Source organism: Dendrobates tinctorius, unplaced genomic scaffold, assembly GCF_039654945.1.
Source record: "Dendrobates tinctorius isolate UK_male_01 unplaced genomic scaffold, ASM3965494v1 ptg000129l, whole genome shotgun sequence".
In the NCBI taxonomy this organism is placed as follows: Eukaryota; Metazoa; Chordata; class Amphibia; order Anura; family Dendrobatidae; genus Dendrobates; species Dendrobates tinctorius.
The window spans coordinates 45111916-45137546 of record NW_027361797.1 but is presented as its reverse complement, the minus strand read 5'-3'; the positions used below and the strand labels follow the sequence as shown (position 1 = coordinate 45137546).

General features: G+C 46.7%; 2 protein-coding genes across 2 annotated transcripts in view; both read left to right on the top strand.

Moving 5' to 3' along the window:
• BAIAP2L1 (BAR/IMD domain containing adaptor protein 2 like 1) overlaps nt 1-7596 on the top strand; it is a 104634-nt gene extending 97038 nt beyond the window's left edge. Inside the window, exons 13-14 of the mRNA XM_073543086.1 lie at nt 4949-4989; nt 6406-7596. Of these exons, the coding sequence (XP_073399187.1) occupies nt 4949-4989; nt 6406-6481 (117 nt within the window). The 3' untranslated portion in view covers nt 6482-7596. The remainder of the gene's footprint in view (nt 1-4948; nt 4990-6405) is intronic.
• Nucleotides 7597-17270: 9674 nt separating this feature from the next.
• Nucleotides 17271-25631, top strand: part of PDILT (protein disulfide isomerase like, testis expressed) — a 40711-nt gene continuing 32350 nt past the window's right edge. The window contains exon 1 of the mRNA XM_073543085.1: nt 17271-17727. Coding sequence (XP_073399186.1) covers nt 17529-17727 — 199 coding nt within the window. The 5' untranslated portion in view covers nt 17271-17528. The remainder of the gene's footprint in view (nt 17728-25631) is intronic.

The following is a 25631-nucleotide window of genomic DNA, read 5'->3' as shown; positions in this document are numbered from 1 at the left end:
TACAAAGGTCTTTCAGCTTCGACCACTGCACGCCTGTCAACTCCATGTCTGCTCTCAAAGTGCCTGGCCGTGTATCCTCCCACAAATGCATTATGGCCTGCCTCTGCTCGCACAGCCGCTCCACCATGTGCAGGGTGGAGTTCCACCTTGTTGCAATGTCGATAATGAGGCGGTGGTTGGGAAGGTGGAGCAATCGCTGCAGCTTCTGCATACGAACGGAGTGTACAGGCGACCGGCGGATGTGCGCGCACAGTCTTCGCACCTTCTGGAGCAGGCCTGTTAACTCCGGATAATTTTTGAGGAAGCACTGCACCACCAGGTTCAAGGTGTGAGCCAAGCAAGGTATGTGGCTGAGTTTTGAAAGGGCTATGGCTGCCACAAAATTACGGCCGTTATCACTAACTACCTTGCCTGCCTCAAGATGTACACTGCCCAGCCATGACTCAGTTTGTCGCTTCAAGTACTCGGCCAGCACCTCGGCGGTGTGTCTGTCGCCCAAACACATCATCTGCAACACAGCCTGCTGACGCTTTCCACTAGCTGCTCGATAGGGGGACACATCGTGTGCAACAGTGGCAGCTGCAGATGGAGTGCTCGTACGACTGCGCTCTGTGGACGAGCTGTCGCTTCTGGAGGAGGAGGAGGGTCGAACGCCTACAGCCAACTGTTTCCTATACCGTGGGCTAGGCAGCACTGTCCCACCACTGCTGTCCCCTGTGGACCCTGCATCCACCACATTAACCCAGTGCGCAGTGATGGACACGTAACGGCCCTGGCCATGCCGACTGGACCATGCATCAGTTGTGAGGTGCACCTTTCCGCTCACTGACTGCTTGAGTGCATGGACAATGCGGTCTTTCACATGATGGTGGAGGGCTGGGATGGCGTTGCGAGAGAAGAAGTGGCGACTGGGTAGGTCATAGCGTGGTACTGCATAGGCCATGAGTTCGCGGAAAGCTGTGCTTTCCACCAACCGAAAGGGCATCATCTCAAACGAGATTAGTTTGGCAATGTGGGTGTTCAAACCCAGTGTACGCGGATGAGAGACTGAGTACTTTCTTGACCTACTCATAGTGTCTGGGAGGGTGAGCTGGACTTGAGAGCTGCATATGGTGGAAGTAGCGGTGGACAGGGCGGACTGAGAGAGGGTTGATGATGGTGATGGAGTTGGTGTTCTTTCTGATGGCCTAGAATCAGTCTTTCGTTGATATAACAGTGGGATTCCCTGACTGCTGTGGCCTTGCAACGACACCTCAACATTTGCTGCTGTGCTAACCGGTGGGCTTACAGTGGGGGAAACAATGTAGCGTTGCTGACTACCTTCGTTGTGATCAGTTGCACATGTGGCACTTGAGGTTTGGTGTTGTGTCCACGCTTGCAAGTGCATGCTGGTTAAATGTCTAAGCATGCAACTGGTATTCAAATTTTTCAGATTTTTCCCTCGGCTAAAGGTCTTTGTGCACTTCTTACAGATAACCTTGGCCTGATCATGAGGATTTTGTTCAAAAAAGTGCCACACTGCACTCTTCCTACTTTGGCAGACATTTTGCGGCCTAGCACGCTGTGATCTTTTGACCCTCTGGACAAGCTGTCCAGCAACTCTTTTGATGTTTGGAACCTGTCTTTGGAGTGCTCCGGGCCTGCCAGATAACAGCTGTTGCGATGTCGATGTCTGCTGTGGATGCTCCTCATCTGAGCTATTGGAAGCAGCACCCTCTTCCCCCAATGGATGCCAATCTGGGTCAACAACTGGGTCATCCATCACCTCCTCTTCTATGTCATGTGCACCTTTCTCTGTGTCACCGTGTATGGTGGTATAGTGTGCGGGAAGGGGCACCTGAGTCTCATCAGGGTCAAAATCTGGCCCTGTACACTGCGAGGACAATGTAGTGCTCTGAGTGAATGTACCAGCAGAATCATCCATCAGCGGCTGTGCATCAGTGCACTCCATGTCAGATTCATCTTGGCCTGGGTAATTCACCATTTGACTTGATAATCCAGGCATGGTATGTGAAAACAGCTCCATGGAGTAATCAGTAGTATGGCCTGCGTCATCCTTCAATCTTGGTTGGGGTGAAGGACACAAGGAAAGGTGTGGTTCATGAACATGAGCCTCCAATGACGACTCAGTGCTTTTACTTTTTACAACTGAAGAAGAGGAGGCGATAGAGCTGGAGGCTGAGTCAGCAATGTAAGACAAAACTTTTTCCTGATGCTCTGCCTTTAAAAGCGGTTTGCCAACTCCTAGAAAACTAAGCGTTCGAGGCCTTATGTAGCCAGACGATGACGCAGGGTCAGCACCTCCTGCATTCGGTCCTATTTTGCTCTTGCCACTACCATCAGATCCACCACCAACACCATCATTACCAGCTGCCAACTCCCGCCCAATTCCACGGCCTCTTCCACCAGCCTTCCTCATTTTTGGTAGAAATGTAGACAAAATCCAACAAACTATATAGTAATGTAAAACAAGGTACAAGGTGTCTATAGGACAGGGGAGTTTTAGAATTTCTGCACACACTTGTGGACAGTGGACACTTTTGGATTGTGTGAGGCCCACTGATATCTGAGCGCTATGTGACACGCTCGATGGCACAGCTGCCTGTGACCAAAGTGACGAGAGGATAATGGAGATTTTGAATCTCTGCGTACACTTTTGGACAGTGGACACTTGTGGATTGTGTGCGGCCCACTGATATCTGAGCGCTATGTGACACGCTCGATGGCACAGCTGCCTGTGACCAAAGTGACGAGAGGATAATGGAGATTTTGAATCTCTGCGTACACTTGTGGACAGTGGACACTTGTGGATTGTGTGCGGCCCACTGATATCTGAGCGCTATGTGACACTCTCGATGGCACAGCTGCCTGTGACCAAAGTGACGAGAGGATAATGGAGATTTTGAATCTCTGCGTACACTTGTGGACAGTGGACACTTGTGGATTGTGTGAGGCCCACTGATATCTGAGCGCTATGTGACACGCTCGATGGCACAGCTGCCTGTGACCAAAGTGACGAGAGGATAATGGAGATTTTGAATCTCTGCGTACACTTGTGGACAGTGGACACTTGTGGACAGTGGACACTTGTGGATTGTGTGCGGCCCACTGATATCTGAGCGCTATGTGACACGCTCGATGGCACAGCTGCCTGTGACCAAAGTGACGAGAGGATAATGGAGATTTTGAATCTCTGCGTACACTTTTGGACAGTGGACACTTGTGGATTGTGTGCGGCCCACTGATATCTGAGCGCTATGTGACACGCTCGATGGCACAGCTGCCTGTGACCAAAGTGACGAGAGGATAATGGAGATTTTGAATCTCTGCGTACACTTGTGGACAGTGGACACTTGTGGATTGTGTGCGGCCCACTGATATCTGAGCGCTATGTGACACGCTCGATGGCACAGCTGCCTGTGACCAAAGTGACGAGAGGATAATGGAGATTTTGAATCTCTGCGTACACTTTTGGACACTGGACACTTGTGGATTGTGTGCGGCCCACTGATATCTGAGCGCTATGTGACACGCTCGATGGCACAGCTGCCTGTGACCAAAGTGACGAGAGGATAATGGAGATTTTGAATCTCTGCGTACACTTGTGGACAGTGGACACTTGTGGATTGTATGCGGCCCACTGATATCTGAGCGCTATGTGACACGCTCGATGGCACAGCTGCCTGTGACCAAAGTGACGAGAGGATAATGGAGATTTTGAATCTCTGCGTACACTTTTGGACAGTGGACACTTGTGGATTGTGTGCGGCCCACTGATATCTGAGCGCTATGTGACACGCTCGATGGCACAGCTGCCTGTGACCAAAGTGACGAGAGGATAATGGAAATTTTGAATCTCTGCGTACACTTTTGGACACTGGACACTTGTGGATTGTGTGCGGCCCACTGATATCTGAGCGCTATGTGACACGCTCGATGGCACAGCTGCCTGTGACCAAAGTGACGAGAGGATAATGGAGATTTTGAATCTCTGCGTACACTTTTGGACACTGGACACTTGTGGATTGTGTGCGGCCCACTGATATCTGAGCGCTATGTGACACGCTCGATGGCACAGCTGCCTGTGACCAAAGTGACGAGAGGATAATGGAGATTTTGAATCTCTGCGTACACTTGTGGACAGTGGACACTTGTGGATTGTGTGCGGCCCACTGATATCTGAGCGCTATGTGACACGCTCGATGGCACAGCTGCCTGTGACCAAAGTGACGAGAGGATAAGGGAGATTGGATTGCTTTTAAAAAAGCAGTTTGCGGAGCAGTGGGTAAACAGCAATGCCAGCATGTCAGGAAGCCTTAAAAGGCAGCCCAACAACCAACACCACTGATACACCACAATATAGCCTCCCCTTGCACTGCACACACAGTGACTGGTGTGTTGTGCAGGCCAAATCGCTAGCAGCAGAAGCAGTTTTTTTGTCTTCTTCCCTGCCTAACGCTCTCCCTACAGAATCAGCAGCAACCTCTCCCTATACTAAGATCGGCAGAAGTAAGATGGCGGTCGGCGTGCACGCCCTTTTATACCCCCTGTGACGCCCACCAAAGCAAGCCAATCACTTGCATGCCCTTCTGAAAGATGGTGGTGACCTGTGCCTATGTCATCACGTTGCCCACAGTGTCCGTGGATCCTGATTGGCTGAAAAAGAGCGCAAAACAAACTTTTGAAACGCGACTTTGGCGCGTAAGTCGCCGACCTCGTGGCCGACCTCATCCTAGGGTCGGGTTTCGTTTCATGAAACCCGACTTTGCCAAAAGTCGGCGACTTTTTAATTTTTTCGACCCGTTTCGCTCAACTCTAGTGGTAACATTTATATAGTGCTTAGGATTTCTCTATGTTATCTGTTATTTTTATGTTTCCCAGAATGTGATCGGTCACAGTATGTACAGTGTAGAATTCATTTTTTAACTTTTTTTTTTTCAACTAACAGAAACCAACACCAAATGGAGTTATGAAACACCCATTTTTGAGGTATGACATTGTATTTATTTCTAGAGAAATATGCCAATTTGGACTTGGGGATGGAGGGATGGAAGGAGGATGGGAAGGAGGATGGGATGGAAGTTGGATGGGGATGAAGGGATGGAAGGAGGATGGGATGGAAGTAGGATGGGGATGAAGGGATGGAAGGGGGATGGGATGGAAGTAGGATGGGGATGGAAGGGGAATGAGATGGAAGGAGGATGGGATGGGAGGGATGGAAGGAGGATGGGATGGAAGTAGGATGGGGATGAAGGGATGGAAGGGGGATGGGATGGAAGTAGGATGGGGATGGAAGGGGAATGGGATGGAAGGAGGATGGGATGGGAGGGATGGAAGGAGGATGGGAGGGATGGAAGGAGGATGGGATGGGAGGGATGGAAGGAGGATGGGGATGGAGGGATGGAAGAGGGATGGGATGGAAGTAGGATGGGGATGGAGGAATGGAAGGGGGATGGGACGGAAGGAGGATGGGGATGGAGGGATGGAAGGGGGATGGGATGGAGGGATGGAAGGAGGATGGGGATGGAGAGATGGAAGGGGGATGGGATGGAAGGAGGATGGGGATGGAGGGATGGAATGAGGATGGGAAGAGGGCATGAGATGTCAGGAGGAGGATGGGATGGAAAGAGGGCAAGAGTGACTGAACACAAGGGTTGGGGCAAGAGTGCAGGAATGGATGGAAAGTGGGAGCGAGAGTGTAGACACAGACTGATAGTGTGTTGGACGGACTGTCAGATATTGGAATGGATGGTTGTTGAGATAGACAGATGGTTGGTGAATTCGATGAAGGTGAGGAGTGGATGGATGAGATAAAGATCTTTATGTTCTAAACCTTCCCTACATGTATGCCATTTTCTTTGTGCAGTGCCTGTACCAAGTGATCCAATATATTTTGTAAGTGAACTACACTGTGGCCTGTACCAGATCTCAGGAGCCAGCAGGCACAGATTGTGTGGCACTGTATACTCGGTCCATCTAGATTACCTTCCTGTCCTGTATAGCCATATATGACAGAAAGAGAGGTAAACTAGACGGAGAGTGGAGGGACGGACAGACGGGTTAGTGGAATAGTTTGTCAGCTGTTACTAAATAAAGCAGAACATTGCAGTGTGGGTCTCACATCATATAGCTCCCGGCAGCCTCCCTGTGTCCCCCTGGGTGTGCTTTGATCACTGTGAGTGCAATTACCACTTATCCCATCCTTTACATATGTGTGCACACTGTTACTGATATATGGCCCTGTCCGCAGTGTCGGGGCGCCCTGTCCGCAGTGTCGGGGCGCCCTGTCCGCAGTGTCGGGGCGCCCTGTCCCCAGTTCCTACTTTAGGCACAGATTGACGCTACGTCTTGATCTTGACATTGCTTTTATTCTTTTACCACATAATCTATTTTCTTTTCTTGCAGTGGGGAAAACCCGTTTGCTACTGTCAAGCTGCGCCCCACCGTTACCAATGATCGATCGGCACCGGTTATACGATGAGCTGAATCCGTTAATTTAATTTTAATTATTTTTCTGTTTTCTCTGTTATGTAAAATAATTTCTCTCTTTCCATTTTTGTTTTTGATCTTTGAAATGATTTGAGCATACTCATCCGGAACAACAACAACAAAAACAAAAAAAAAAAAGTCTAGACGATACGATGGATAAGAGGGAGCGCCGTGTTTGATTGAGGACTCTTATTTCTCGTGCTGATTGCAAATGTTATTGAGCAGGAATAATGCTTGTGGTAAATAGGTTTATGGACAATGAACGGTGTCTTCATCGTTAGCACCTTGCTCGCATGTCACAGTATCAAGCTTTATGAAGTAATGAGCTTTGGACAGGGACCCGATTTCGCCTTTGGAAAGTGTTCTACGGCTTGTACCTGTAATTCTGCAAATATTTTGCTTTTATAATACTTCATTGACATCCAGAGTTCGATTTTACATTTGCATTGGCTTTTTCTTAGCCCTAACTTCCCATCTAACAGTAACTCCCGGCTTGTTCAGTGTCTTGACCGATTATATGCTATTAATATTCAGTTCAACAGTGTAGTCTTTGCATCAGACACTTAAAGGGGTTGTCTGGCCTTGGGATGCAAGTCTTCAGTCACTGTGTAACTGCAGACTTGTGAATCCTCACAGCAAGCACCGTGCACACGGTCAGGATTCTCTGGGTAAGGACGGGCGTGTGTGTGTGATTTTTGCATAGTCCTGGCCACATTCTGACGACGTATCCGGCCTCGCTCAGCTCGCTTGTATTGAGCGAGCTCGTCAATGTCAGTTCGAATCCTAACCGTACGCACACTGCGCGCTGTAAGCATTCACAAGTCTGCAGTCACATGGTGTCTGCAGACTTGCACTTTAAGACTGAACAGCCCCTTTAAAGTAACGCTCCATATTTTGATGATTGTCAATATGGAACGACCTATGGGTGATGTAATGTACAACAGCCAATCACTACTATCATTCCAAGGGTTTGTTCGCACTTTGTATTTTTGCTGCAGTTTTTTTCAATGTGGTTTTTCTTAGGGGGAGGAGGACACAGCATTTTACAGGAGCAGCAAAATGTAAGATGTGTTTTTTTTTTTTTGTTTTGTTTTGTTTTTTAAACCACAGCATGACCATTCTCGTACAGCTTTCCCTGTTTTTTAGTTGTTTTTTTTCTACCAATTCATTTGAATACATAAAAAGCGTATAAAAACGAGCATTTTTAAAAAAAAAACTGTGTGAACATACCGTATTATTTCTAATGCAAGTATTCAAGGTGTTTTGACCCTACAGGTCTTTGCTGAAGCTACGCCGGCTCCTCTGACATTACTTCTCTGCAGTTATGCTACATGATGTCCTGTCCTGTCTGCCCTCTGCATGTACAATGCAGTAATTCACATACTACGTGCAATACTCGGGTGTCTCTGCTCCATTTTTGCTGCTGCCTTCGGCATTTAGAGGAGCAGAGAGCACTTGGTAATACCAGTAGTTTGTGCAGAGTGCCTATAGATGTGGGCAGGAGGCCTGTGTGGGCAGTTTCAGCCAATGACAACAGCAGGAAGTGATGTCACAGGGCGTGGCAACTTCTGCTGCTCAGTAGTAACGTGCAGCAGTAGTTATCATTACCTGTAGCGTCAATCACCTTGTCTAGAAGGGAATCGGTTTTCAGTTTTGTTTTGTTTTTCTACCTCCTCTCAGAACAGAATAATGTAGTGACAGAGACCCTGATTCCAACGATGTGTCACTTACTAGGCTGCTTGCTGTAGTTTTGATAAAATCACTGTTTTATCTGCTGTAGATCTACCAGTTCTCTGAATGCTTAGCTCTGTATAACCCCGCCCACACCACTGATTGGCCGCTTTTTGCTTACGCGCAGGGTGCACAACAGAAGCTGCCAATCGGAGATGGGGGCGTGGTTTGACTACCTGGCAGCGGGTTTATCAGTGTTAGGCTGGTTTCACATTTGCGTTAAAACAACGCTGCGCCCTGCGTCGTTAAGCCCCGCCCCTAGCCGGCTCCCTGCCCGCCCCATCCGGGATCACCGCCTACTTTCGCATTTGCACGCATGCGATCGGCGCACCCTATCTTTAGCATAGGGTGCGCAGATCATGCGCTGCCAGTGTGAAAGTAGCGTGTTGCGCACTTTTGACGGTGCGCCGAAATGCAGCATGTTGCATTTCGGCGCGCACGGCGCACCGTCAAAAGTGCGCAGCACGCTACTTTCACACTGGCAGCGCATGATCTGCGCACCCTATGCTAAAGATAGGGTGCACCGATCGCATGCGTGCAAATGCGAAAGTAGGCGGTGATCCCGGATGGGGCGGGCAGGGAGCCGGCTCAGGGCGGGGCTTAACGACGCAGGGCGCAGCGTTGTTTTAACGCAAATGTGAAACCAGCCTTAATCTCCTGCTGGAAAAAGTCATTTTATAAAACCTACAGAAAGCAGCCCAGTAAGTGACACTTCCCTGCAATCAGTGAAAAGAAATAACTGACCTTGTATATGACACAAACCTGGAAACTCACTGTTAAAAAATGAAGGAAAAAAAAAATAGTTAAATACGTATTTAGCGAAGGGTTATTCCTGTTAAAACGGGACTGATTCCATCCAACCAGCAGAATTCTGATTGTAGCTCTGAAGGTGACAGGATGTAACTCAGGACTCATACACTAGAAGTACAGTATATTAAATGCTAAAGTACTGTACTTTTTCTATCCGTTTGTATCTGTAAAATGATGTTTGAGTGACCATGTACCCGGGAAATCTCTGCAGTCTGTACGTTCTGGCCAGCATCACTCCATCGGTGACCTTATGTTTCATGCTCATTTTTATGGACACAACCTCTGGGTATCTAGTCCGTGATCTGATATATTATATGTGTTTTGGTTTGAGCCTCCCATTTATTTTAATGCGTATCCATTTGAATGGACCTCGGTGGTGCAGAACTACCGCTGTCCACTAATATCAATGGTGCCTGTTTTATATATGAGGCCCCCGGGGAAAGCGATGCTTACAGCAAACGATCCTATCCAGCCTGTGTGTGCTGCCGAGTCTGACCCAGGACTGTACATGTAGCCATTACACGCACTGATCTGGTGACCATAGCGTCCGATTTCTTCCGGTTTCCCAGAGTCATTTAGTTATTGTCCATGTTAAGGATGAAAATTTGAGTTGTTCATTTGTCCTGACAGTACAAACCAAATGCACATCTACCGTAAGGCCTGTATAGGCTTATGTCACAGTCTGCTATGTATTTATCTTCTCAGTTATGACAATATATACATATCGGCAAACAATTATGTTACTTTCATACAAGATCTGCAGCCTGTAGCTCCCCCGCTGGTGGGAGGCTGCAACTTCCAGCATCTCAGACTCGCAACAGAGGGAGAGCCGCAGGGTGCAGACCACTTTACTACATACACCATCTTCTTTCAGTGTTTTAACGCTACCACATTTGGCAATGAGTTGGTTAAGTTATTTTGATTGTTATGTTATTGATAACAATAAATGCCTTTATATAAAGATATATATATGTAAGTATATGCAAAAAAAAAAAGAACCTGGGACTTCGTAAAAGGAATATATGTTTCTTTGAATGAAATCAGAAAACACTTGGTTGTAAGATCTATGAAAAAAATAAATATTCTCGTATAAAAGTGGCGTCTGTCCGTGTTCAATGATCCATCACACTGAAGTTTTATCCAACCTGCTATGGACTATTTATCCCCTTTTTTATGGAAGAATCTGGGAACATTTTAAGGATTTTAACTCCAACATTCAATCGTTAGGTTGGCAAGAAAAAGAGAATTGGAAGAAAGCACGACTACATCAGCAGACTACACGAGGTTTGTTTGTAGTCTGTTACCATACACTCCCTGACAGAAGTTCTGTCGCTTCTCCATGTTATGTGAATAAAAGCTTATCTATAACCTGACGTTAAATTCATCCATTGGTTGTATAAATTATCCTTTTGAAAGCTGAAACCCTCTGAAATGTGGTTTAGGTTAAGAAAATAAATTGGCATCAATGCAGAAATATTGATCATTTAATGGACACAGAATGGTCAGATTTTGGCAAGACAAAAGTTTTGTCGGCCACAGAAAGTAATGTGATATTCAAACAAATAATTAACTTAAAATACAGATATATGTTGCATAACATTGGTGAATGAAGTTGTGGTGCTATTAGAGTCATATTTAATATTTTGTGTGACTTCCATGAGCTTGAAGGACTGCATCCATGCGGTTCAACAACGATTCATACAATTTATTAATGAAGTCATCAGGAATAGCAAAGAATGCAGTCGTACATGCCTCCCAGAGTTCATCTAGATTCTTTGGTTTTGTCTTCCAAGCTTCCTCTTTCATCCTACCCCAAACATGCTCAATGATGTTCATGTCTGGTGACTGGGCTGGCCAGTCCTTGAGCACCTTGATCTTTTTTGCCTGGAGGAACTTTGTTGTAGAGATGGATGTGTGAGATGGAGCACCATCCTGCTGCAGAATTTGACCCCTTTGGAATATAAGAGGTAGCTAATACTTCTTGATAGTTTAGGCTATTGATATTGCCTTCCACCTTGCAAATGTTTCGCACACCCCCATACTGAATGTAACCCCAGACCATGATCTTTCCACCACCAAATGTAACTGTTTTCTGTGAGTATTTTGGATCCATATGGTCTCCAGTAGGTCTCCTGCAGTATTTGCAGCGGCTGTGGTGTATTTCTACTGAAGATTCATCAGAGAAATCCACCTTCTGCCACTTTTCCAGCATCCATCAGTTTAGCAGGCTGTGGGACTTTGCAAATGCCACACGGTTTATTTGCCTTTTGTTTAGTGCTGGCTTCTGGGAACTGATTCAACCATGGAGGCCAGAATCCTACAAACTGTTCTAGATGACACAGGGACTTGAGGTGACCAGGCCTGTTGGAGCTCTGCTGCAGTGGAAGAGGGGCTTGATTTGGATTTTCTAACCAACAAACGTTCCTCCTGAGCAGTTGTCTTGCGGGTTCTGCCGGACCTGGGCTTGTCAAACACATCTCCAGTCCCTTCAAATCTTTTTTTAATTCTTTGTACTTGACGCTGAGACACATTAAAGGTGCCAGCCACCTCTGCAGTGGATCTGGTCTTCAGCCTCTTGATTATCCAGGCTTTGGTCGCAGGTTGGATTTTTGGCATGTTGTCAGAGCTCAAGTTGCAGCTCAAGTGAAGGTCTGGGGTGCTGGGTTTCTTTTTATACACACCTACTAATTAACCGATCATTTACTGAGCACAGGTGAGGATGTAAACTAGGATTGGGAGCATTATATGACCAGGCGACAAAACTTTTGTCTTGCCAAAATCTGACCATTCTGTGTCCATTAAATGATCAATATTTCTGCATTGATGCCAATTTATTTTCTTAACCTAAACCACATTTCGGAGGGTTTCAGCTTTCAAAAGAATAATTTATACAACCAATGGATGAATTTAACGTCCGGTTATAAGCTTTTATTTACATAACATGGATAAGCGACATAACTTCTGTCAGGGAGTGTAACAGTACAGCCTATATTGTTCTCGTCTATCAAATAGATGAACCGTAGGAAAAATTAGTTCAAATACAGTTACACTAGTGAATTCCTCAAAATTAAAGTGGTTATTCGGTGCTGTTCATGGAGAACTGTGCCAACGAGTGTTACGAACCCACTCGCTTGTGGAGACATGTGTAACTGCAAATAGTCACTCGACCTACCAATTCATGGAGGAGGTGGCTGTGTAGTATTAAAATGTACTCACATGGAGGTTACATAGGACGCCAGTCACACAGGTACGTGTGAAGCACAGTGTCTGGCTTACAGCCTATTGGTGACGCCCATACTGTTAGATCAGGCGGGCTGCCCAGCACTATATAAGTGCACCCCACAAGACTGATGCCCCATTTCGCCCAACCAACATTTAAGGGCCTGGCTGCATCCTGCAAAAATTGGGAAAATGTGCAATAAAAAAATATGTAGGAAATAATACATTACATGAGGTACTTGTCAATATTTTGGCCAAAATAAGCAAGCTCGCAACCCATGCCAAGGGTCCTCGTATTTATGAGTCCTAATACTAAAATTGAACACTGCTGCCAGAAAGGGACAAAAATTCCAAAAACAACAAAGAAAATAACTTTTCACCTCTGCTGTTTCCCGCCTTTATTATGGGAGTCTGGCGCATTGTGCTAGTGTATTGGTAATCTGGCCAGGAGTTAGTAATGCTGGTTTGTTTTCTGAAAAACTACATGCCATATCAGACGGTGACTATGCCTAGAAGTCACTAGCTGCAGTGGTGATGTCAGTCATGCACCTATATCTACGCAATAGCCGGGCTTCCCTCTTTTCTAAGTTACGCCGCCCTTTGCTGTGCACAATTTCAGGCAACACCGGCATCACAGGCGCTCCTCAACGACCTCACCAGCCAAGGCCTTTTATGGTTGATTTAGACACACTCAGCATTCAGTCAATGTTGTGTCCAGATACCATTTGGAGTTTACCACCATCTAGATTTTTTCAGCTACAATCTTCCCTGCAACTTTCTGTTTGTCTGCCTCTACCGTACTTCTCTATCTGCGATTTAACCCATTGTCTGCTGTAAGCATTACCAGCTGTTAGCAAGAGACTGTTCACATTATGCTGCAATCATCTCTGTGAGCTTCTGTGGCTTATGCAATCTGCATCTACTTCTCCTCAGAACTGATGATTAACCAATCGATTATCACCTGCAGATTAACCCATCGTCTTCTGTATGCATTACAAACTGGCTTTGATAGACAGTTCATATTACACCTCAATAATCTCTAAGGCTGGTTTTACACTTGCCGTGTTTTTGCTGGCCATCTTTGCGGCCCCAATGCATTTCTATGGGGCCGCAAAAACGGCCCGCAAAAATTAGTAGGAGGGCCGTGCTCCGTATGGCCGTGAGTGCCGTATTTGCGGCCGTGAAAAAATATCGATCTTGCTCAATATTTTTCACGGCTTACGGACACAGCCGCAATGCTTTTCAATATTACCACAAAAACGTTAGCTTGTTTTTGCAGTACACCATATTTGCGGATTGCCGTTTTTTTTCCCTGATATTTGTTATAAAAGGGAAAATCGGCGATCCGTGAAGGTTTTTTTTTTTGCGGAAGAACATGGAAATTACGGCCATATGGCCCGCAAAAACTGCCCGTAAAAAACACGTCAAGTGTAAAAGCAGCCTAAAACTGCTGTGGCTTCTACCACCTACATCTACAGCCTGGTTTAGGCCTACCGTTTAACCCTTCATCTACAATCTTTTCTACATCTCTGGCTCTGTGACTTCCTGTGTTTCCTGCTCTGCTTGCTTGCCTGCCATCATATCCCTTTGGTCCCATCCCGCCGACGCCCTGCTATTGCCTTCAATCTGTGTGACCCTAGGTTTAGTGAAGGCAAGCTGGAGGAGGCAGAGTGATTCTCTGGACGATGTTCTGCTGAGAAATACCGCATCCTGGAACTCATGTGGATGTTACTTTGACACGTATCAAATACCGAACATTTTGCGAACCAAGCACCCACCATAATGGCAGTGGAGTTCCTTGGCCCTCTAGTTGTAATATCCCTCGTCACCTTCTGGGTTGTCTCCCAGTCTTCACACCCAATGGTCCAAACTAGTTTAGCTGTTATCTCTGTATAGAAGAGATTTAGCGTTTGACCATCCTCTTGTGAATGGCACTGTGGACTGAGACCGGAGAGGCGCTGTGGCCTCGACATTGATGGTGTGGTCTGATCGGAACAAGCTCTTAAATGGCTGTTTTATGTGGCTTGCATTCGCATGACCAAGTTGAGAATTGCAAAGGCTTCTATGGTCTAAGACAGCAAGGAGAGGCTATTGTCTGCCCTGGAAGACCAAAGTGAGAGCGCATGTCTCATGAATACATAGTCAAGACAGTCCACAGTATGCTGCCAGTCATAATTGACTGCTTCCTTTATAGCAATGAGGTCACATTTGTTATTGATAACGGCCTGCTATTCTATTGAAAGAGACTGTTTCTGTTACTCTACTACCTTCAAACTCTATGCCTCCCAGTGGTATAACAGCCAAGTGCTATGCTTTATAGCAGTGTTACCACCAAGCTCTGTGCCTCCTAGTGCTGTAACCACCAAGCGGTATGCTTTCTATCAGCGTAACCACCAAGCTCTGTGCCTCTTAGTGGTGTAACCACCAAGCGGTATGCTTTCTATCAGCGTAACCACCAAGCTCTGTGCCTCCTAGTAGTGTAACCACCAAGCGGTAAGCTTTCTATCAGCATAACCACCAAGCTCTGTGCCTCTTAGTGGTGTAACCACCAAGCGGTATGCTTTCTATCAGCATAACCACCAAGCTCTGTGCCTCCTAGTAGTGTAACCACCAAGCGGTATGCTTTCTATCAGCGTAACCACCAAGCTCAGTGCCTCTTAGTGGTGTAACCACCAAGCGCTATGCTTTCTATCACTGCTCCCACAAAGCTCTGTGCCTCCTAGTAGTGTAACCACCAAGCTCTATGCTTTCTAGCAGCGTAACAACCAGGCTCTTTCCTCCTTGTAGTGTAATATCAATATATTGGCTGCTTATTAGCATAACCACCAAGCTCTGTGCCTCCAAGTAGTACACATCAAACTTTGTGCCTCTTGGCAGAAACACCAAGCTCTATGCTTCCTGGTAATATATGTATCAAGCTTTATGCCTCCTAGTAATATACTGTACGTATCAAGCTTTGTGCCTCCTAGTAATATACGTAGCAAACTTTGTACCTCCTAGTAGTGTTGCCACCAAGTTTTGTGCCTCCTAGTAGCTTACCCAACAAGCTTTGTGACACCTAGTGGTGTAGGCACCAAGATCAATGCCTAATATTGTAATCACCCAAGTTTATAGACGGTTACTGTTATGTTACCGCAAAGCTCAGGAAGTTATTGTAAGTAAAGTCCATCGATGGTAAAGGTTGATGGAGGACCCTGGAAATACATTTTGATGAGGCCCCTACTGTACCACAAGGACCTATATGATTACCTGTCACAGCAACATTTGGGAAAGGTTGTAAATCTGCCAAGTTTTGGAGCAATAATCCCTAATTATACATCACTGAATACCTTGATTAATTTGTCAATCCTAAATTGAGGAAAGGAAGTAAAATCTGCTGTGTGAGTTGTACAAGTTTCCTAATGGCATATGGAGAATAATCTATTACTATATACAAGTACAGACCAAAAGTTTGGACACACCTTCTCATTCATAGAGTTTTCTTTATTTTTATGACTATGAAAATTGTAGATTCACTCTGAAGGCATCAAAACTATGAATTAACACATGTGGAATTATATAATTAACAAAAAAGTGTGAAACAACTGAAAATATGTCTTATATTCTAGGTTCTTCAAAGTAGCCACCTTTTGCTTTGATTACTGCTTTGCACACTCTTGGCATTCTCTTGATGAGCTTCAAGAGGTAGTCACTGGAAATGGTCTTCCAACAGTCTTGAAGGAGTTCCCAGAGATGCTTAGCACTTGTTGGCCCTTTTGCCTTCACTCTGCGGTCCAGCACACCCCAAACCATCTCGATTGGGTTCAGGTCTGGTGACTGTGGAGGCCAGGTCATCTGGCGTAGCACCCCATCACTCTCCTTCTTGGTCAAATAGCCCTTACACAGCCTGGAGGTGTGTTTGGGGTCATTGTCCTGTTGAAAAATAAATGATGGTCCAACTAAACGCAAACCGGATGGAATAGCATGCTGCTGCAAGATGCTGTGGTGGCCATGCTGGCTCAGTTTGCCGTCAATTTTGAATAAATCCCCAACAGTGTCACCAGCAAAGCACCCACACTCCATCACACCTCCTCCTCCATGCTTCATGGTGGGAACCAGGCATGTAGAGTCCATCCGTTCACCTTTTCTGCGTTGCACAAAGACACGGTGGTTGGAACCAAAGATCTCAAATTTGGACTCATCAGACCAAAGCACATATTTCCACTGGTCTAATGCCCATTCCTTGTGTTCTTTAGCCCAAACAAGTCTCTTCTGCTTGTTGCCTGTCCTTAGCAGTGGTTTCCTAGCAGCTATTTTACCATGAAGGCCTGCTGCACAAAGTCTCCTCTTCACAGTTGTAGAGATGTGTCTGCTGCTAGAACTCTGTGTGGCATTGACCTGGTCTCTATTCTGAGCTGCTGTTAACCTGCGATTTCTGAGGCTGGTGAGTCGTATGAACTTATCCTCCGCAGCAGAGGTGACTCTTGGTCTTCCTTTCCTGGGTCGGTCCTCGTGAGCCAGTTTCTTTGTCGTGCTTGATGGTTTTTGCCACTGCACTTGGGGACACTTTCAAAGTTCTCCCAATTTTTCAGACTGACTGACCTTCATTTCTTAAAGTAATGATGGCCACTCGTTTTTCTTTACTTAGAATTTGTATTATGGCAAGAAAAAAGCAGCTAACAGTCTATTCAGTAGGACTATCAGCTGTGTATCCATCAGACTTCTGCACAACACAACTGATAGTCCCAACCCCAATTATAAGGCAAGAAATCCCACTCATTAAACCTGACAGGGCACACCTGTGAAGTAAAAACCATTTCCGGTGAATACCTCTTGAAGCTCATCAAGAGAATGCCAAGAGTGTGCAAAGCAGTAATCAAAGCAAAAGGTGGCTACTTTGAAGAACCTAGAATATAAGACATATTTTCAGTTGTTTCACACTTTTTTGTTAATTCTATAATTCCACATGTGTTACTTCATAGTTTTGATGCCTTCACAGTGAATCTACAATTTTCATAGTCATGAAAATAAAGAAAACTCTTTGAATGAGAAGGTGCGTCCAAACTTTTGGTCTGTACTGTATGAGGCTGAAGATTCTGAACGTCTCTCGGCTACAAAATGCTTCTAGTGAGTGCGCCTCGGTATCTCAAAGTAAATTTGGCAACTTTGCTTGGAAATATTTTAATCAGATAACGTGACGTGTGAATCTACCACTTGCTCTGCTGGTAACAGAAATACAACGGACGGCTAGAGGAACATATGGAGCTTTCTTCATCTTTTCCCTCCATAACCTGGACAGAATGAAGATCCTGCTCCTCACAACATCTGTGTTCTTCATTCTTGCTCTTGGTGTAGCTCAGGAAGAAAAATCAGGGATTGGACCTAAACCAAAGAAATACAAAGCCCCCAAAATCAAGGAAGATCATCACGTCCTTGTCCTCACAAGTTCCAACTTTCCTCGTGCCCTGAACGAAAATAAGTATTTACTGGTGAAATTCTGTAAGTATAATGGGATTATTTTATTTTTTTGAACAAATTCCCCATTGTAATATTATTTATCATAGTTTCTGGAAAATCTAATTTGTTGTCTTGCTAACCAGTAAACAGAATACAGTCTGCTGTAAAACTGACTATATTCCACCAATGGTGTCTACATGACAGCTGAAGAAAACCACTTCTGCCAGTCTTTTTAAAGGGGATATATGCGACTAAAAAAGGGTAATGGCGCCACTCTTGATTGTAAGCAATTTTACCTTTTAGCTGAATTCTATTGATTGGGACTGAGTTGCAATACCTGACAAGGGCTGTGTACAGGAGTGGCGCTGTGTGTGTGGGGTCAGGAGGGAGGTAACTCTTATGGCTCATTCTGACGTCCGTACAAATTGGTCCGAGATCAGACCACAATGGGCGGACTGATCGCTCCTCTCCCGACCCGGGTGTTATAGCTTCATCTATTTCTATGAAGCGGTCATGCTCTGGTTGGGAGACACGCGACCAGTTTGTGCATTGCGGTCTGATCTTGGATCAATTTGTATGGACAGAAAAGAAAACAAGGTATGAACTGGGATATAAACTGGTGTGCATGCAGCATGTAAGCGCACGTTCACACTAGCCACTAAACAAAAAAAACACACATAATGATTAAATACCCAGTAAACAAATAGCATAGTGCATGAAAATAATATACGGTACTTAACTTTTTTTATCCCAAAAAATGCGAAAGCCATCCCACCTTGTGACGGTGACCATAGTTCGGACGGTCCTAACACTAATATTAGAAACCTTACCGTTTGTCAAGTGACATGCATGTGGATAGGAGCTGAGATGGGCTGGGTCCAGCTAGTGGACACACAACCGAGGGAGACCACATCAATAATGTCCAGCTCAAGAGAAAGTTAGTACTGGCCCAACTATGGTCACCGTGACGAGGTAGGATGGCTTTCGTATTTTTTTTTAATCAAAAAACATGTTAACTATTTATTTAATCATTATGTTTCAGTCTTTTTTTTTCTATTTGTATGGATGTCTGAATGCGCCCTTATATAGGGCAAATGCTAATAAGGCAATTCCCTAATACAGCTGTAGATCGAGATTGAGAAGAAAAATTGTCACGTGTGAGATACAGCCGTATAATTTTTGAATTTCCATCTATCGTATCCAGAAGTCGCAGAAAGTAAATGTTCTCAAATGAACAGCCAACCATATAACACATAGATGGTCTCCCTGTTCTGGCCTATTAGATGGGGAGGCAGGATCTAACTTCTGTACTATCCCTTTAAATATAAAAAAAAATCAGGTATTGTATGGGATCACTGTGATTTGTATATTCATTCATAACGTTCTGCACAAATCATGATCTTCCACGTGCATGATCTTAAAATGCCTCTCATACAAATATTTATCCAGGTCTTTATTGTAATATTTGCTCGTGTGATAAGAGTCCTGTTAATAATAATGTTCCAACTCTTTGATGTTCTCTCCTTGTTTGTCCTTGACTGTCTCCGCTCATTGACTTCGGGAACCTTATCCTGCCGTTCTGTCTAATGCACATTGCTGGCTATGTAAATGTCTTATTTTGTAAATAATTTAACTATTTTTTTATCAGTTGAGGTTTCCAGATATTTTTATATTGTACAAATTCCATGTATCATTATTACACCCTGTCAAAAATTGCTTCCCGCTGTCAAGATTCTGATTCTTTTATGGAACTTCCCCACCCAAGCTCCATTCTGTTCCTGCCTCAGACCATTGCATCCATCCATATATATTAATTGGCCACAGGTCCCCCCAAAATCAGTGAGTAACATTAATGTGCATGGAGGCTTCCCAATTCCTCCTCCAGCCGATGCTCTGAGAGGAGTTGAGGGATCAGACATGTTGAAAGTCAATGGTCGATCCTTTTGTTCTCGTTTAGGTTAGGCCATCAGAGGCGTTTTGCAGTTGTTTACTCTGCTCGCCCCATTGAAAACGCCGGGACCTCACTCCTAATGTCACTGTTTAAATTGTCTTAACTTGTATTGAATTTATTGTCTGTACATGTCCCCGTTTAATTGTAAAGTGCTGCGGAATATGTTGGCGCTGTATAAATAAAAATTATTATTATTATTATAATGCTCAGCCGAAAAGAGCATGCATGTGTATAGGGAAAGTTGGAAGAGATTGCAATCTATACAATCTCTGTCTAAGACAGTATTCCCATCTTGTACACCTATCCCATATACACTGGACACATCATCCATGTAGAGTTGATGCTGGTCGCACCAGTTAATCTCAAGACTGGGTCTCCATGCCACGCTTAAGTCAGTGTAGAGGTGGTCAGGGTTCTACCTCTTTCTTTCACCAGACGAAAAGGTGGACTCATTTTAACTAATAGAGAAGGTAAAAACCTTGTGAACAGGCTCGGCTTTGTTGGCCAGCCTCAAGGACGCTGTAATGGTAACGTCACTCAGGGGCGGGCACAGTGGTTAAGCACAGGAGTGAGGATAATAGGGTCATTGGTACCCTGAAAGTTTACTGGCTCTGCTTGAATGGCAAGCCAGTGCATGCCGCCCCTTTATGGCTGTCTGTCCTGGTTCTGTATGTCAGACAGATGGGGATATCACAGTACTTGTGAATCCCAATGTACTAGCACTTCACCGGACTCCTACTGTGATTGTTTTAATCCTGTGATTTAAATAAAGCTGTGGCCAGTTTGACAACCAAAAATAGTGTGTTTTGTGTATTTATTCTAGTGCCTAGGTTTACTGTAGTTTTGTTGGTTTTAAGATGGAGTGGGGGTCCGTCCCATATCCAAAAGTCAAGTTTTTCGGGTATTTCGATGCTACATTGCCGGTAATCCAGAAGGTACAGTTGCTGTACACACTCATTTATCACACCGTGCATGTACAGTAAATGCAGCAAGTACCTCTACAGACACACCGTGTTTCCCCAAAAATAACACAGGGTTTTATATTTTGTATATATAATTTGTTTTATTTTATTTTTTTTTGTATTTTGCATATTTTGTATATATTATTATATATTATATTATATTTTGCTCCGTAAGATGGGATAGGGCTTAATTTCAGGGGATGGCTTTTTTGTTCCATGAAGAACAATTATCATTTATTCTTGAACAAAAAAAAATAAATGTATTAAAATATAATTATGTAATGAGACACACACTGCACATACACGTGTACATACACACACTGCACATACACGTGTATATACACACACTGCACATACACATGTATATACACACACTGCACATACACGTGTATATACACACACTGCACATACACGTGTATATACACACACTGCACATACACGTGTATATACACACACTGCACATACACGTGTATATACACACACTGCACATACACGTGTACATACACACACTGCACATACACGTGTACATACACACACTGCACATACACGTGTATATACACACACAGCACATACACGTGTATGTAGGGAAGTGGATTGACCTATTGACCGGTCTGATGAGGAACAGTGAATGTAAGGTGGGCAGTAAATACATACCTCCCAACTTTTGAAGAAGGGAACGAGGGACAAAGGCTGAGGTGCGCACCGCCGCAAATTTTAGGCCTCGCCCTCGAACATACCCATTTTGCAACTAGTCACACCCATGTTCACGCCCAACCGCACCCATTTAGCACTGCTGATCACACTGACTGGTACTGGGGGCATAGTGGTAGGCATTATGGGCACAGTGGCTGGTAGTTTGGGCACTCTGACTGGTACTAAGGAAAAGAAAGAAAACAGAGAAAATAGAGAGCGAGAGAGGAAGAAAGAAAAGACAGAAGAAAGAACAGAGAGAGAAAGAACAAAGAAAGAAAGAGGGGAAAAAGAACAGAGAGAAAGAAAGGGGAAAGAAAGAACACAGAAAAATAAACAGGGGAAATAAAGAAAGAACACAGAGAGAAAGAAAGAGGGGACAGAAAGAAAGAACAGAGAGAGAAAGGGGAAAGAAAGAAAGCGGGGAAAGAAAGAACAGAGAGAGAACAGGTAGAAAGAACAAAGAGAGAAAAAAAGAGGAAAGAACAGAAAAAGGGGAAAGAAAAAAAAGAACAGAAAGAGGGGAAAGAAAGAATAGAGAGAGAAAGAAAAAGGGAAAAAAAGAACAGAGAGAAAAAGAAAGAAAGAGGGGAAGAAAGAACAGAGAAAGAAAGAAAGAACAGAGAGGGAAAGAAAGAGGGGAAATAAAGAACAGAGAGACAGAGAATGAACAGAGAAAGAAAGAAGTAAAGAAAGTAAAAAAGAACAGAGAGAAAGAGGAAAGAAAGAGGGGAAGAACAGAGAGAGAAAGAAAGAAGAGAGAACAGAGAGAGAAAAAAAGAAAGAGAGAGAAAAAGAGAGGGAAAGACAGAGCAGAGAATGAGAAAGAAACAGAGAGAAAGAAAGAACAGAGAAAGAAACAGAGAGAGCGAAAGAAATAAAGAAAGATTCTATAAAGATACTATAGCAGCCCGGCTCCCATAGTAATGCCCACCTGCGCCTCCCGGTGCAGGACATATGGTCCACTCACATGGCCGGCATCCCTGATTCCAAGGCGATCCTGCTGTCCGCGCTGTTGGAGGAGGACATTGTGATGGATCTGAAACATTCCTGGTTCCGTCACAATCTCCTCATGAAATTACCTAATTTCCAGTCAGCTTCCAGCACATCACTTCCAGTGGAACGTCATGTGCAAGTTTTAAAGTGCTCCCCAGGGCTCCGCCGTGTACTCCTGTGTCCGTGGGAAAAGCCCACTTTGTATGCCTCGCACACACTTGGCTCCGCTCCGTACATCCAGTACACATATGGCTCCACTTCGTACACACACGGCTCCGCTCTGTACACCAAGTACACACACGACTCTGCTCCGTACACCTCGCACACGCGCAGCTCCGCACACCTGCAGCTCCACTCCATGCACCTCGTACACATGCGACTCTGCTCCGTACACCCCGTACACATGTGGCTCCGCACACCTCATACACGCGCGGCTCTGCTCCGTACACCTCGTACACACGCGGCTCCGCTCCCCACACCTTGTACACACACGGCTTCGCTCCATACACCTCATACACACACAGCTCTGCTCCATACACCTAAAACAAACGCGGCTCTGCTCCCCACACCTCGTATACACACGGCTCCACTCCATACACACGCGGCTCCGCTCCCCACACTTCGTATACACACGTCTCTGCTCTGTACACCTCATGCACATGTGGCTCTGTACACCTCGTACACGTATGGCTCCGCTCCGTACACCTCGTACACACGCGGCTCCGCTCTGTACACCGAATACACACGTGGCTCCGCTCTGTACACAGAATACACACGCGGCTCCGCTCCGTACACCTCGTACACTCTGCTTGGTACACCTCGTACACACGCGGCTCCGCTACGCACACCTCGTACACACGCGGCTCCGCTACGTACACCTCATACACACGCGGCTCCGCTACGTACACCTCGTACACACGTGGCTCCGCTCCGTACACCTCGCACACACGGCTCCTGTGGTGTAGTAACCACTGTGTCTGCTAGGGGGCGCTGTGTGGATGTCCCAGGAGAAAGGATGAATGGCAGAATACTGAATGGCCATTATGTATCTCAAAGTGGGTGGCTTTGAGATGGAGACTTATGTGTTCATCAGCAGTGATACTGCTGAGGTGCTGCTTTAATGTGATAGGGAGAAGTCTCCAGGTAACTAGGGAGATGGGCGGGCCAGTTACCTACAAACCCACTCAGGGGGTGTGTGTTGTAAAGAGTGTGTAAGTGCTTGAAAGACCTGTGATGAGGTCATTCATGTGACCCGGTGGGCATGGCTATGAACCATATAATGTGGCCAGGGTAGGTCACATGTGGTGAATGCTGGGACCCGATTGGTCCAGTGTGGAAGGTCCCGCTGAGATGGGGCTTCCTGCCTGACAGCAGCACGTGTGGATGCTGTGTTTAATGGCTGCAAGTGCCTGAGAGTTCCCTGGAGGGAATGAATGTCTGCAGTATGGAGAAGCAGCCATGAGAGAACCCTGACGGGGTGAGATATAACTGTGAGGCTGAAAAGCCTGCGTATTGGACATTGCTAACAGAGTGAAGCTCTGTCATGGACGCTATGCCGTTTATATATTGCTGATCATGGTTTATGATGTTTAATAAACCGCATGGACCATCCTGAGTTTATGGAAAACCTGTGCCGGATCTGTTTGTGGCTGCCAAGCGAGTGATCACCTACTTAAATGACAGCGCTACCTCACACTCCGTACACCTCGTACACGCGCGGCTCCGCTCTACACCTCGTACACGCGCGGCTCCGCTCTACACCTCATGCACGCGTGGCTCCGCTCTACACCTCGTACACGCGCGGCTCCGCTCTACACCTCGTACATGCGCGGCTCCGCTCTACACCTCGTACACGCGCGGCTCCGCTCCGTACACCTCGTACACACGTGGCTCCGCTCCGTACACCTCGTACACACGCGGCTCCGCTCCGTACACCTCGTACACACACGGCTCCGCACACCTCGTACACACGCGGCTCCGCACACCTCGTACACACGCGGCTCCGCACACCTCGTACACACGCGGCTCCGCACACCTCGTACACACGCGGCTCCGCACACCTCGTACACACGCGGCTCCGCACACCTCGTACACACGCGGCTCCGCACACCTCGTACACACGCGGCTCCGCTCCGTACACCTCGTACACACACGGCTCTGCTCCGTACACCTCGTAAACACACAGCTCTGCTACATCCACACTGTAAACCCCTCCTGACCCCACACAGAACCTTTTCCTCATCCAGCACCATAACAAGCAGCACAGCAGAGTCCTACAGAGTGCAGACAGACACGGACAGAGGCCCCTGATCATGTGACCCCTGACGCCTCCCCTCTCACAGGTCCTGTGCGCATAGAACACACAGCCCATCCACATCATTGCAGGCTGCGGTGGGTCTATCTGGGAGGGCAAGGATCATGGGGTCGGTGCATGGAGGGGTGTGGCGGGTCAGTGCAATGCGGGAAAAATAGCGTCACGGGCGGGACGCGGGAGGGGGTGTCAAAAACGGGACTGTCCTGCGGGAATCAGGATGCTTGGGTGCTATGGTAAATATACTTGATGTGAGTTTGTATATACGTGTGGGGAAACAGCTGGGATCAGGAAGAGATGGTGTAGGCAGTTCCCGCCCCCACACCCCGTGCGCGAACTGGGACCAAGGGCCCCGACACCGGCCCTCAGCCTCCCCACCCGGCCTCCTCTCGTCCAGCGTCCCCAGCTCCCGATGGATCTGCGGCCCATGCAGGGCCGACCGCTGACCACGCCATCAACAACCCTGAGCCGAGCCTCCCCGCCCGGCGTCCCCTCGTCCCGCGTCTCCGGTGCGGAGGGGGTCCACGGCCTGTATCCAGGGGCTGCCTTCTCCGCGCTCCATACCGCAGCTGCGGCCTGTCCATCGAGGCCCGTGGCCACTCCGGCCCCTCTCCAGATCGCAGCTGCGGCCGGGTCACCGAGCTCTGCTGCCTATGCAGGGCCATCTGCCATCCGTGCCATCAGGCCCCAGCTTCCCTGCTCCACTTCCCACCGGCCAACGTCCCCAGCCCCCCACCTGCGGCTGGACCTGCAGGAGCTGAGGGCCGCATGGAGTGGGGCCACAACATCGACAGAGATGAGCGCGCCCCCGCCGTGACCAGTGGTGGACCGCTGGGCCCCAGCGCTGTCCCTCGGTGGGGACGCGAGGCCGGGAGTCCCTGACGCTGGTCGCTCTCGCTGGGCGTTCCCTGGGGTCACTGGGCCCTCCGGAGAAGGTGCCGAACCACACGCAGGGGCAGCTGAGGACTCCTCTCCCCCCCTAGACTTTGCCGCCATTTGGAGATGCTGCGGTGGCGGAGTTCTCTTCGGCCCATGC